This window comes from Podarcis liolepis (genome assembly GCF_965112155.1).
Source record: "Podarcis liolepis genome assembly, chromosome: 7".
NCBI classification, from domain to species: Eukaryota; Metazoa; Chordata; class Lepidosauria; order Squamata; family Lacertidae; genus Podarcis; species Podarcis liolepis.
In genome coordinates, this window is record NC_139561.1 from 57,892,642 (window position 1) to 57,905,212 (window position 12,571).

General features: G+C 44.2%; 1 protein-coding gene across 2 annotated transcripts in view; it reads right to left on the minus strand.

The window, feature by feature from the left end:
* NUP93 (nucleoporin 93) overlaps positions 1 to 12,571 on the minus strand; it is a 73,758-nt gene that overhangs the window by 60,425 nt on the left and 762 nt on the right. Inside the window, exons 1-3 of one of the 2 annotated variants that reach the window (XM_083511461.1) lie at positions 5,261 to 5,281; positions 3,217 to 3,424; positions 1,016 to 1,133 (exon numbers count right to left, since the gene is read on the minus strand). In XM_083511461.1, coding sequence (XP_083367587.1) covers positions 1,016 to 1,133; positions 3,217 to 3,395 — 297 coding nt within the window. In that variant the 5' untranslated portion in view covers positions 3,396 to 3,424; positions 5,261 to 5,281. Of the gene's footprint in view, positions 1 to 1,015; positions 1,134 to 3,216; positions 3,425 to 5,260; positions 5,282 to 12,571 lie in introns of those variants that run through there. The other variant, XM_083511460.1, reaches the window with a different exon arrangement.

Consider the following 12,571-nt stretch of genomic DNA (forward strand, 5'->3'; position numbering starts at 1 on the left):
AAAAAATATGGTTTAAGAAACAAGTTCAGATCAGCAAGACACTCAATTGATTAACAGAAGAGGGCAGGGAGGCTGATGGGCTAAGACCTTGGGCCAAATAATACTACTGAGCCATTCAAAGCACAAATTTTATAGACATCCATTCCGGCTAAAGCCTTGATTGAAAGGAAAACAGAAGTTTACAAGATGTAGTAGCTGAAGTTCTGTCTGCCTTTATTTGAAAGTCTGGAATCCTAATGAATCTGCCAGTGCCACCCACTACAACACAATGGGGTGGTGTGGTGGGGAGATGAAGAGGCAGCTGATTCAGTAAAGAAAGGAATAATGTTGAAAAGAGGACAGATTGTACTTACACTTCAAATTCAGTACAAGAAAACCCAAATTCTGTACTGAAAATAGATTGTGCATCAGTATTATCTACAATCACTTGAAGCTGCTCACCAGAGATTCAGATAAGAGTCTCCCCGCTCCCCAGCCTTACCTGGGGAATCTGGGGGCTGAACCTGAGACCTTACGTGCACAAAGCATGAGCTACAGCTCTTTCCCTAAAGAGAAAACAGATGCAACAAGGGAGGCAAACACAGAATTCTGCCTTCTGGGATTGGTGGCTTTTTGCAAAGATGGGTCTTGAATGCAGCGCATAGTTCATGCTGATGAAATCATACCAACTTCAGGGAAGTTTATGTGCAGAATCATTTTTCCAACCTGTCTGTCTCATACTAAAACTTTTGATCCTAATATTTAAAGCATGAATATTTGAAACATGTAGATATTGAAGGTAGAATTTGTCATCACTGAAGGAGGGGAGGTAAGAAAAGAACTCTGGGAAATTCACAATTAACTTCACAGAACATATCTCTATTGATAGGAAAATGTGGGGAAACTATCCTAGTACTTAAAAGTGTTGCAATCAGTACAGCTCAAACACTTGCTTCCCCAAAAAGCTGGCAGTAACCCATTACTGTTCACTGCTGATTCTGATACTGTTCACACATCATTACACAAAGACCCTTACCTGTATATCTGTGTCCTTTACAGGCTCTAGAGGCTCAAATGTTGTTACAGCACTAAGACTCTCCAACCGCTGGGAGATGTGGGAGATGTCAAGACCTCTGGACCCAAGGAGAACTGATCTATAAGAGACATGAAAAGGCAGGGGGGTGAGACTACAAATACTTTCACAGTGACAGAGCGGGATCCAGAAGGACCCCCAAATTATGCACTTGCTCCTTTAGGGAGAGTAGCAACGCCATCCAGGACAGGCAACTTACTGACTTCCAGGCACACTCACAGAGCCTCCATCTTCCCAGGGTTCAGACTCAGTTTATTAGTCTTCACCCAGCCCACCACTGCATCTAGACACTGGTTCAAGGCCTTTTCAGCCACTCCCAGTTCAGATGTTACAAAGAAACAGAGTTGGGTATCATTGGTGTACTGATGAGACTTTGCTCAAAAACTCCTGATCGTTTGAGGAACTGGACGTGGGGAAGAGATTCATTTCTTTCAAGGACACAAATCACTCCATGTATTGAATTTCTGGAGCAGCTTTGTATTTGTATCTGTATCCACAAAGCCTACAAGCTGTACAGTGGTGCCTCGCAAGACAAAATTAATTCGTTCCGCGAGTTTTTTCGTCTTGCGGTTTTTTTCATCTTGCGAAGCACGGTGTCGGAAAAGTTTTGAAAAAGCTTCAAAAATCACTAAAGTCTTCAAAACCCTCAAAAAAGGCTACCACACCACGTGCTATGAGTTGCTCCTTGAAGTCAAGTCGCAACTGTATTAACGGTTTTAAGAAAAAGGAAACAAACTTGCAAGATGTTTCCGTCTTGCTAAGCAAGCCCATAGGGAAAATCGCCTTGCGAAGCAACTCAAAAAACCAAAAACCCTTTCGTTTTGCGAGTTTTCCGTCTTGTGAGGCATTCGTCTTGCGAGGTACCACTGTATGTATTTATCAACATCCAAAACTGCATCACTGAAGCTTTATCTTCTGCAGAAGTAAGCTAGTTTGGACCTTAAGCTGCCTCTGTGTGGTGACTGGAACTGGGGGCAACTTCCACTACATGGGCATCTCACCTCAGACTCCCAACACTAATGACCACTCCCGACAGCTTCATGTAAGTGTTAAATGGCACCAGAGACAATATAGTGCTCTGCAGCACCAGTAGACCAAAAGCAAAGGGCTGATAAGCAATAATCCAGTGCTACTTTTTGCCCCTGGAGATACAATGGACCCACTGTGAAACAGTGCCCCTGATACCCATCTCTTGTAGACAGTCCAGGAGGATATCACTGTCAATAGGATTTACTAAGAGAAACAGGTTCACAATCTCCCCTCTCAATAGAGGTCATCCACTAGGGCAGTGTTTCCCAACCTTTTTTGGGCAACGGCACACCTGTTTAATGAAAAAAATCTCGCGGCACACCACCATTACAGCCCCGTGACGTCAGCGCGCAGCGTCACGCCGGGAGGGACGCACGAAAGTGAAAGGTTTTTCCCTCCCCCTTGCCGGGGAACCTCCAAGCTTTGGGGGTGGGAGGAGGCAGCAGAGCGAGGGACTGAGGGACGGCGGCAACTGAGGCGGTGGCGGCTGTTGTGGTGGTGGCGGCGATAGCGGGCGGAGGAGGGGGCGGCGGCGGGGCTTGAGGAGCCGTCGCCGGGAGTTGCTGCTGCTGTTGTTGCTGCTGCTGCCCGGACATGCCGGCCTCCTCCTCCTCCGCTGTCTCGCACTCCTCCCTTTTGCACGCGCTGCCCCGCCGCTCGGCACCACCACCGCGGAGCCGCCCCCGGCTCGACGCGGATCCTCGCCGCCGCTGCCTCTCACCGCCCGACTCGCCCGCCTCCCTCCCACGGCACACCAGCCAACGTCTCACGGCACACTAGTGTGCCGCGGAACACCGGTTGGGAAACACTGCACTAGGGTAATCAAGGAAGATTCATTCCTGAACCCAGGTTGGAATAGGTACAGATAATAATCCACCCTTCCTCCCCAAAAGGTGTCTAGGACAGACCACAATAAAATTACATAAAAGCAATTTAAAGATACATCATAACACATTCCACAGAGAATATAAAAAGAATGACCTACAGTGTAACCCTAAGCACATCGCTCAGAATTCAGTCCCAAGGGGTTCATTGGGGTTTACTCCCTAGTTAGGTCTGCTGCTATAAGCATCTTACCAACACGACCAAAAGCTTCAAGCAAACCAGGAACTTACGCCTTGACATCTGCCGTCTCCTGGGAAGTGCGGGTCAGTGTCCGGGAGCGCAGGCGCTCTCCTGCTTGCTGGATCTCTTGGAGGTTGCGTTCGACATGAGGAAGCTCAGCGATGCCCTCTGTTTCTGCTGCAAGCTGCTCTGCCTGCTGCAGGAGCTCTCCAAACCCTTCCCCATCCATTTGGGAGGCTGCTCACTGTGTGGACTGACCTGAGGGAAATGGGTATGAAAAGGCACCTCAGAAAGAATGGAATGTACAATCATGGCAACCTGAAAAGGCTACTGACAACAACGTCAGCCTCCAATTAACCCGTGTGAAAAAAATAATAGACTGAAGCTTGCTGTGGTCAGTTTTATGGATAAAAGCAAAATATTTGCCAGTCTATCACCTACACATCACTTGAGCATAAAGAGGTAACCGTAAAGACTGTAAAATTTCTAGTGACTGTCATTAAAAGAAAGGTCTCAGTGATGGTCTCAGAGGCTTAAATTGTATAATTTTTAATTTGATTTATGGGCTTGTAATGGCTGGTGGCTTATAGAAATTTCTATCTATCACTGGAGAGGTGGTATGGTAAGCTCATCGCACAAAAGGCATTGTTACTCAACTCCAACAAAGGGTTAACTGCAAGGATAGCTTAGCATCCATACTACAAGAAATGTACAGAACAGGGGTAGCATAGGTAAGTCTTTCTTACCAATCCTGCCATGATTTGATTTTTCCATGTAAAAATGAAATCTGAATGTAAGCTTATTAAAGCCTTCACTTATCATCTTAGGTAACTTTAAGAGGAACTAGAAAAAAATGATGGCTGATAAGGCTATCAATGCCATGATGGCTGTATCCTACTTCCAGACCTGGAAGAAGAGTAGCATGGGAACAACAGCAGGAGAGCACTAGAACCCTCCTGTATTGCTTGTGGGCTTTTCAAAGGGCCAGATAAAGGCTTCATTTGGGTCCCCAGGCTTGTGCTAAAGCAAGAAAGGGAGAGCCAGGAACCAACACTGCTCTACCACAAAGGCTTAGTTGCACAGCTATGTCATCTGAAAGACCTGGAAGCAATGGACACCAGGGCCACTGCCATAAAAGTGACACAGGCTGACTGCCACAGACCACAAAGATAACTATGAGGTGTGAGCCAAGCAGTCTCTGCTTCTAAATTTAAGCTCTGATCACTGGTTCACAAAGTGGCCTCAGACAAGCCTCAGACAATGTTATGGGGATATTGATTATTATTTTTATTATCTTAATACATGCCTATCTTACAGGGCTGTTATAAGGATGAGTCAGCTAAACATGAAGTTAGAGTATTTTGAATTAAGTGTTATATAAGTTATTTGTATTATTATGACCAAAAGGCCCTGAAGCATCAGTGCTACTCCCCTTTCCTTGAAAGCTCCTCAAGTTCATGTCTCTGAAATTTATTTGTTTGTTGACAATTTATATTCTGCTTAGTGACAATTGTCTCTAAGCTGTGTACAGCAAGTTTAACAAATAAAATGGAAACAAACTCAGATAAAAACTAACTATAAATAGAAATATCATGTGGTCTTTCAAATGAGCTAGTCTTAAAACAAATTACAGAAGTGGGATCTGTTCATTCAATTTAAGCTTTTATCCCAAGTGGGTGCTTTGAACTTTCTTCTATATATTTCAAGCTTAAGGTCCAGGGAAAAGCTAGAAATCTAGAAAATATTGCTGTAGAGAAGGGCTGTGCTTTGGGCCCTGCTCCTGAAGTTCCAGACCTCCTATAGAAGCCAGCTCAGTGTTGTAGCTGAAACCCTTGCAGATTTCAGAGGAAAGACTTACCAGCAGCAGCTGGCAGGAATCTGATATCCTAATCACAGTTATCTTCCAGAAAACCCACAAGGGGCTCCCATCCGACATTAACACTTTTCACATGTATTCCCGCGTAGGAGTCATTTCAAAGAACTCTCAGGGAGGAATAAGTTATGCCAAAACAGGCTGCAATCTGTTAAGTGCTTTAAAAGCCAGAATTTATAAAGCTTGATTTTCACTGTGCCAATCCCACTCCATAGTCTTACTTTTCACTTCTGTTTGCATTGATCTGCCTGTGGTAGTTTATTTCTCTTCTTATGTGAAGTTTGTTGATCTGTCCGATCTAACCTTTTGTGGAATTCCCAAAGCATCTGAGTCAGCCCATCCTCCACTCTGTTTAAGGCAACATTTCACTATTAGGGTAGAAATAGAAGCAATACTTGATGGTTCAGACAAACTGATAATAGGTATCAGTATAAGATGGGGCGGAAATCTTTCTTAGCCCAAGGGCTGCAATTCCCTCATGGGCAAATTTCTGGGTGTCACATGACTGTGCTGGGCAGGGCCCTACAGGAAAGTAGGCACAGGAACGTATATGATTATACCTTTTGCATAGTAGGCTATGTTCAGTTAGAGGTTTCTATGCACACATCCATTTCTCCATCCAGGCAATCAAAAGTCATTATTACACTTCCAGAATTAAAAAAAAAAAAAGCATTTGAGGAGTGTATGGAACAGGGCTGATCAGAGGACTGTAGCCTAGGGAGGGGTGTGTGGCCTGAGCAAAGCCCCAGTGCCCAGTGAAAGAGGCCTGGAGGGCTGCCTTTGGCTTCTGGGTCTAAGGTCCCTCACCCCTGATACAAATAAAGCCACTTCCCCTCATGCCATGACACTTAAGGGTGACCAAGAAGCAGAATCCAGGATAGAGCTATGTAGGTAAGAACAGGCTTCAGTGGCTGGGGTCTAGAAGGGTCTAGAACAGGGGTCTGCAACCTGCGGCTCCGGAGCCGCATGTGGCTCTTTTACACCTTTGCTGCGGCTCCGGGGCGGATACTAGTGAGGGGAGGAGGTGCATTGTGCACCCTGACACTCCCCACTGTGGCGGGCACTGTACTGGCTGTGACGTCGCATGGGGGCAGTGCGTGCGTTAGTCACGCAGCGCCCCGACGTCACCTTCCCGCCCGCTGTCAGATCGCGGCTCCAGAGATATATGTTTTAAATGTTGCAATGGTTTTGCGGCTCCCAGTTGTTGTTTTTTCTTCAGAAACGGGTCCAAGTGGCTCTTTTTGTCTTAAAGGTTGCAGACCCCTGGTCTAGAATATGTTTGTCCCTACAGGGAAGTGTGCAGTGTGCACCCTGGAACCCAAGGCGCAGAGAGCGTATATACCTTTTCCCAAGATATCGCCAACCCATCCTGACAAGACTTTGCTCCTGAAGAAGAAAAGCTAATCCCAGAATTCATGCAAATGCCAAAAAACGAAAATAATCAGGCTGGCTCCAGACAATGGAGACCATGTGAACCTCCCCTATTGCCAGGCCCTGGGCTCTTTGCTAACGTAAATGGTCATCAGACTTCAATAATCCAATAAATAGCACAGGCGGTGGCCATGGAAGCCAGGGAGAGAGCCAGGTCACAGAGAAAAGGCAATTTCATGCCCTGCAATGCAGTACAGGATGTCGCCTCAGCATCTCCTTGCAAGCTGCTTCCCCTTTGGCAGAGAATGACTGTGCACCGCTGACAGAAAAGCCTCTGCTGGCAGACAGTGACCGAAGCAGTTGCCCTCCCACCCAGTTAAGGCTGCCACTGCCGGTTCCAGAAGGTGCAGCAGTGCGTCTGGTACTGACAGAAGGAACAGCACACGCTCCACTTTGATCCGGTTCACTTCTCTTTTTCATTAACTACATCGTCAGTAAGACGACACCAAGAGCACCAGCAAACTTCTGCGACGACAATGAAGCCAATAAGTATGTAAAGCAAAGCACACTCCATGGGCTGCTTCCGATGATGCATTTCCCTGCTCTCGCTTTTGAACGGCACACAGGGAAGCAACCATAAATCAGTATAAAACACACATGCAAATCTGTAAAAATGCTGGAATGATCCTGAGAATATTGCTAGATTTAACCCACATCTGGCCTTTCTTCTATCCAAACAGAAAGAGTGAGGTGGGAAGGGCAGTAGGTGGAGAAAATTGGAGTGAGGATCAGGCATCTCTGAAATCAACCTCACTGAAAATTATTAGAAATGTAAAAAGGTACTGTTACGTTTATTTTAAAATAAAATAGTACTTTTATTTAAAGATAGTACTTTTAAACTGAACTGTGCAAAAAGCATTGGTAAGGCTAGCTGACAGCACTGGATAACAAAATGTGATTCAGAACCTGGGTTAGCCTTGACCAGCCTTCCCCAAACTGATGCTGTCCTGATCATTGGACTACAACTCCCATCAGGCCTAGCCAGCAGAGTTATGTTGGCCAAGACTGATGGGAACTCTAGTGCAACATGTCAGCAGCGTACCTACAAAGGTTGGTACGTATTTGTACCAAGGAAAGCTTGTCCCACAAATCTCCAGATAAAACTGCATTTGAATTGAAGCCTTGGCATTCTTTACATTTTCTAAAAGTGAAGGTTTTAATAAAAGCCTTAAAAACAATATAATAAACATCCCCGTAACTGGAGCCTCTTTATACATCTCTGTTCCACAGCACCAAATTATGAGCCAGGAACTAAACTACAGGTGTAGGAAGCCTATAGAAACCTAGCTTTCAGCACTACCCTAGCAGGGAAGCTTGAAAGGGTAAAAAGAAAACTCCGATATACTGTACATAGTTCCACACAATATAAATCTAGCTAGTGAGAGAGTAAGATTTGATTTTAAAATGATGGGTTTGAAAACAAATAGAAAGCTCAGTTTTCCTAGGTTAAAATGGTTAAGCAGTTTTGTATGTGAAAGTTTCAGCTCTGTTCATCTTAAAAACAGCGAAAACTAGTCTCATTCATAAAAGCTGGAATTCAAGCTGCACCTTAAAACTTTGCCCCCCCCCAAAAAAAGTACGAGCAGACAGTAATGGATGCTAGGAAATAATTTTAAAAACACATTGCTAAATACTGGGGGAAAGACATCCTGTTTCATTGAAGCAAAATGGGAAAGTGCTGCCTCAGCTGAAGCCTCCCTTATATCCCTTGGATTTTGCAATCTGTGGGGAGTGAATTCAGGAGGCAGGGTCCAACAATAGAAGGCTATGTCTGATTATGGCGAATTTTGAATGAAGACAGCAGAAGGGGCAGGGGTGGGGGCAAGATACTTAAGTGCTCTTGTTGTTCAATGGCTATTTAGCCCTGGACCAGCCAAGAAATAGGGGGCTTTCTTCCCAAATGACAGGATTCAATATTTTCCAGACCATTGGTGCACAGAAGTTATAGCCTTTACATGGATAGAATTTTACTGCATTCAAGGGACTGCAGTCAGACTCTTAATGTGGTTCTCAGTATGGAAAGCAATAGCACAGTCATGAGCGGAATGATGCCAGAATCATCACATCTGGCTGAGGAAAAAGCAACAACTGAGACCCCAAAGAGGTGGATCTGGCAGAAGGTAGTAAACTAAGTTCTCTGAATCAAATAGTAGTCCAAAAGCCAGGTAGAGCAAAACTCATCAAAATCAAAATTGAAGATCTGTCAATAGTTCCTGCTGCATTAAGCCAATATCTGTGCTCTGAAACAACAACCTCCATTAAAATGAAACTATAATGTTTGGAAAACAGAACAGAGAAATAGCCAACTTCTAACAGAAAAATAACCAGTCTACGATTTATCACATGGTGAAACATAAGGGCCTACAGATTAGGCCAACATCCTGTTCTAACGGTGGTCAGAAATATCAAACAGTGCCTGAGGGCAACACCGCTCTCCCCTGTTGGGCTTTCCAGCAACTGCACATGGCTGGATGGGTCAATTAAATGGAATGCTGGGCCATTCATTTTCCTCTAGCTGGTCAATGCAACTCTAGCCAATATACAATGTGTGTGCATATGTGTGTGCGCACAGCTCATTCACGTTGATTATGTATCCATTTATAAAGGGCTCTTGTTCCAGAATAGGAACTTTTTTCAACCTAAGGGCCACATTCCCTTCTGGGGGTCATATGTCAGGGGGGAGTAGGGCCAGAGGCAAAAGTAGGCACAGCACTGAACATAAATTAAACCTTTGTACAGTACACTAGTTTCTGCACACACACTAACACCCCACTCTGTATCCTCCACAAAAGTATGCAAGAGGCATTATCCAAGTTCAATGGCACATTCAAGTCCGGCAAAAACACTCAAACTGGTGAGAGGTGTGGCCTGGGTTCCTCACTGCTGCTACAGCACTTTTTTCAGTGACAGATTGAAAGTAGAAATTTCTGGCTTGACTGCAGTAGAGTAGGAGGTCCCCAGGGCTGGCTAAGGCAGAGAATGAGGCCTGTGCTTGCTTCTCCAACACTGCTGTCTGCTTCTCAGCTATGCAGCCTACAACTATACCTGCATTGCAGACGGGGCTTCACTTGCTACTCCAGTTGGCCTCTCTCATACCTCTGATAAGTTGCAGCACACTGGACCGAAAGGTTAGTCTCTAATGCTCTAAACCATTTTTTAGACCCTCTTCTATTCCTTCTCCCTGATTCTCATCCACTTCAAATCAAGGTTGTTGTCTCCAGCTGATCCTTCTTCAGCTTGATTCCTTATCCTGGAAGAGGCTTACACAGAGTCTCTCTCCTCCTCCACCCTTTTTAAATAAAGTAACTGACAATCACTATGTTGGGGAATCATTACTCAAGCAAATACAAAAAGGATTTTTGGTCGCTAGGCAGGGAAAGAGTTTCTTTCCTTTGCATCCACTAAGAACTAAAGGCAACAAAATTTAGTTCTCTCTCTCACACACACAACTCCACATACATGCCAGATAGTCTCCTGTTACTCTGCCTGCATAGGTAGAGTAAAAGTGTGAGGTGGAAATTGTGCCTGGGTGTTACCTGTTCAGTGTTCATGCCACAGCCATACCAAAAGGTGTTGCGGACCCAAGCAAGAGACAAGACAATATATTTGTGTGCCATTCCCCAAGTCCCACTCATTTAAACAATGTTGAGGAGGCATTCCTGGTGGATTGAATATTAAAAGGTAAGGTCCATCTTGAAGAAAATAAAACTGGAGCACAAAATTAGAGAAGGTGCATGCTGATAGGCTGTCTTCAAGATTAACCACTCTAAAATGACTGAGAAAGAAAAGAGAATGTATAATGAGAGATTCAGGAGAAGTCCTAAGAAACATTTCACAAAGCCCAGACAATTTAGGATTCATACAGAGACTCCATTCTATTACGATAGCTCTAGCCCTGCAATGCAGGTTCACTTGATAAAACACATACAACACCAATGGACAATGCACATTTGCAATGTAAAACAATCTTGTGTAGTAAAGAAAATGACATTGTGCTATTTCAATGCACAGCCCACTCTGCAGACAGGGACAAAACAAGTCACATTGCTTTGTACACAATTTCCAGTTAATAACTCTGTTGCTGAACATCAAGAACTTCCCATATTACGATAGCTGAGTTCACACCAATCCTATAGTCTGCTTTTAGTAGTGTATTTAAAATTCCTCCTCCTAAGTCCAAGAGAGTTCAGACACATCCAGCTCTAAAAAGAGTGCTAAAAGCATTCCAATTAATAGTGCAAGATTCAACACTACATCACACACACACACACAGGCATGCCTCTGGGGTGCTCCAGCACAACACTGCAAAATAATTTTTTTATGCCCACTAACTGGAGCAAGATTTCATAGCTGCAACATCACATCTGTGTCAAAGACCTTTCTGAGATTCGTCGCAAGAAAGGAACAGGACTAATCATTTTGGCAAGGTAGTTTCCGTGCTGTTTTCATGCTATGTTAACTAGTTAGTAATGAAGAGTTAATGTAGCTTTACATAATCCTGGTGAAAAGCAGGATGTGCAGTGTTCAGCCTTTTCTAAAGAAAGTAGCAGACATCTTGAAAAATAAAGGTGCATAGTTTGGGACTTCTTCTGGGCCCAACCACCTTCTGAATCCCAAGGAAGTAGTAGAGGACGTTTGCCCAGTTTAGGCTGGTGCACCAACTATGATCATTTCTGTATCTAGCCACAGTAACACGTCTTGGTTACATAAAGTCTGTACTACTGCAATGTAATACATGATGCTACCTATGAAGAGAACCTCTGGAAGCTTTAACTGGTCCACAGTGTGGCTTGGGATGTTCATGAATGCAGGGAAATATTGTGGTCACTTAAGGACAACTGCTCTAGTTAGCAATACATTTCCAGGGGCAATTGAAGTTCTGGAGATTACCTTTATAAACCCCAAATGGCTTGGAGTCCAGGGAACCTAAAGGAATTCCTTCTCCCATACACAAGATGGAGAGGCCCTTCTCTATATCATGACGCAGGGTGATGGTATGTTTGTTGGCACATGCAAGAGGGCCTTTTCTATAGCTGCATCCCAGCTGTGGAGATTTTCCTGTGTGGCATTCAACTGTCCCCTCACTTTTGAGTTTCCACCACTTTCTGCAGTTTTGCTCAGAAGAAAAGTCCCACTATGCTCGATGGGCTTTATTCCTCCATTGTACACAGAGCTTTGACACTACCCAGCAACAACCAGAAGCCTGCTAAAGTGAGACAAGGATCTAAATTGTATTATCTCAGAGAGCTAAAACAAAGAAGAGTCTTATGGCAGTTTAATGACTAACAAATTTATTATGATAAACAGCAGTGTCACAAAGTAGCTAAGAGACTTGAGTTGTAAACTCTTCTAGATTCATTGAGCAGCTGTAGGCAACACATTCCCTCAGTCTCATCCTCATATATGTTCATATCCTTGTTTCTGAGAGTGCAAGTCTGGATGTTCGTATAAAGAGGTAAGTCTGTAAGTTCGCATCCCTGTTTCCTGTCCTTATGGATGCTAGACGGCTAGCTCAATGACACGTTTCTGCATATGCTAACAAAAAATATGGGGGGCCCTATGGAGACATGTTTGCTAGCTCTGCCTGCTGTCATTCTCCAAATTGTGCAGAGTGCAATCACAATAGTGGTGGGAGGCAGTGCTAACAGGACTGTCCCTGGAGCTCCTCCCCACCACACTTAATTAACATTAACTTTATTAACACACCTGAAGAAGGCTACAGTAAAGTTGGACAGATGCAGAGAAAGAAAAACCTTTCCTCAAGAAAGCGAACAACCCCTCTATTATTTTGTTTAAGTGTTTGAGCAAAAGAAGGCAATTCTGGAAGAATATGCTAGAGGTTGATAACGCTATGGGTGATGTGATATGGATGGACAGAAAATAAATATATTGCCTTCCCTTAATATTAGAACTTGGGGATCACCAACTGATCCACAGTAGATTTAGGAGCGACAAGACAAAGCACACAACTTCTGCTTTAAAGAATTTGTTGTATCTAACTATAGCCATGTGAACATACAAAACCTCACTCATACAGACTCAAGACCATTGGGCTTATCTAGCTTCGTGCTGGTAGTGGCTCATCCTGGTCTCAGGCGAGG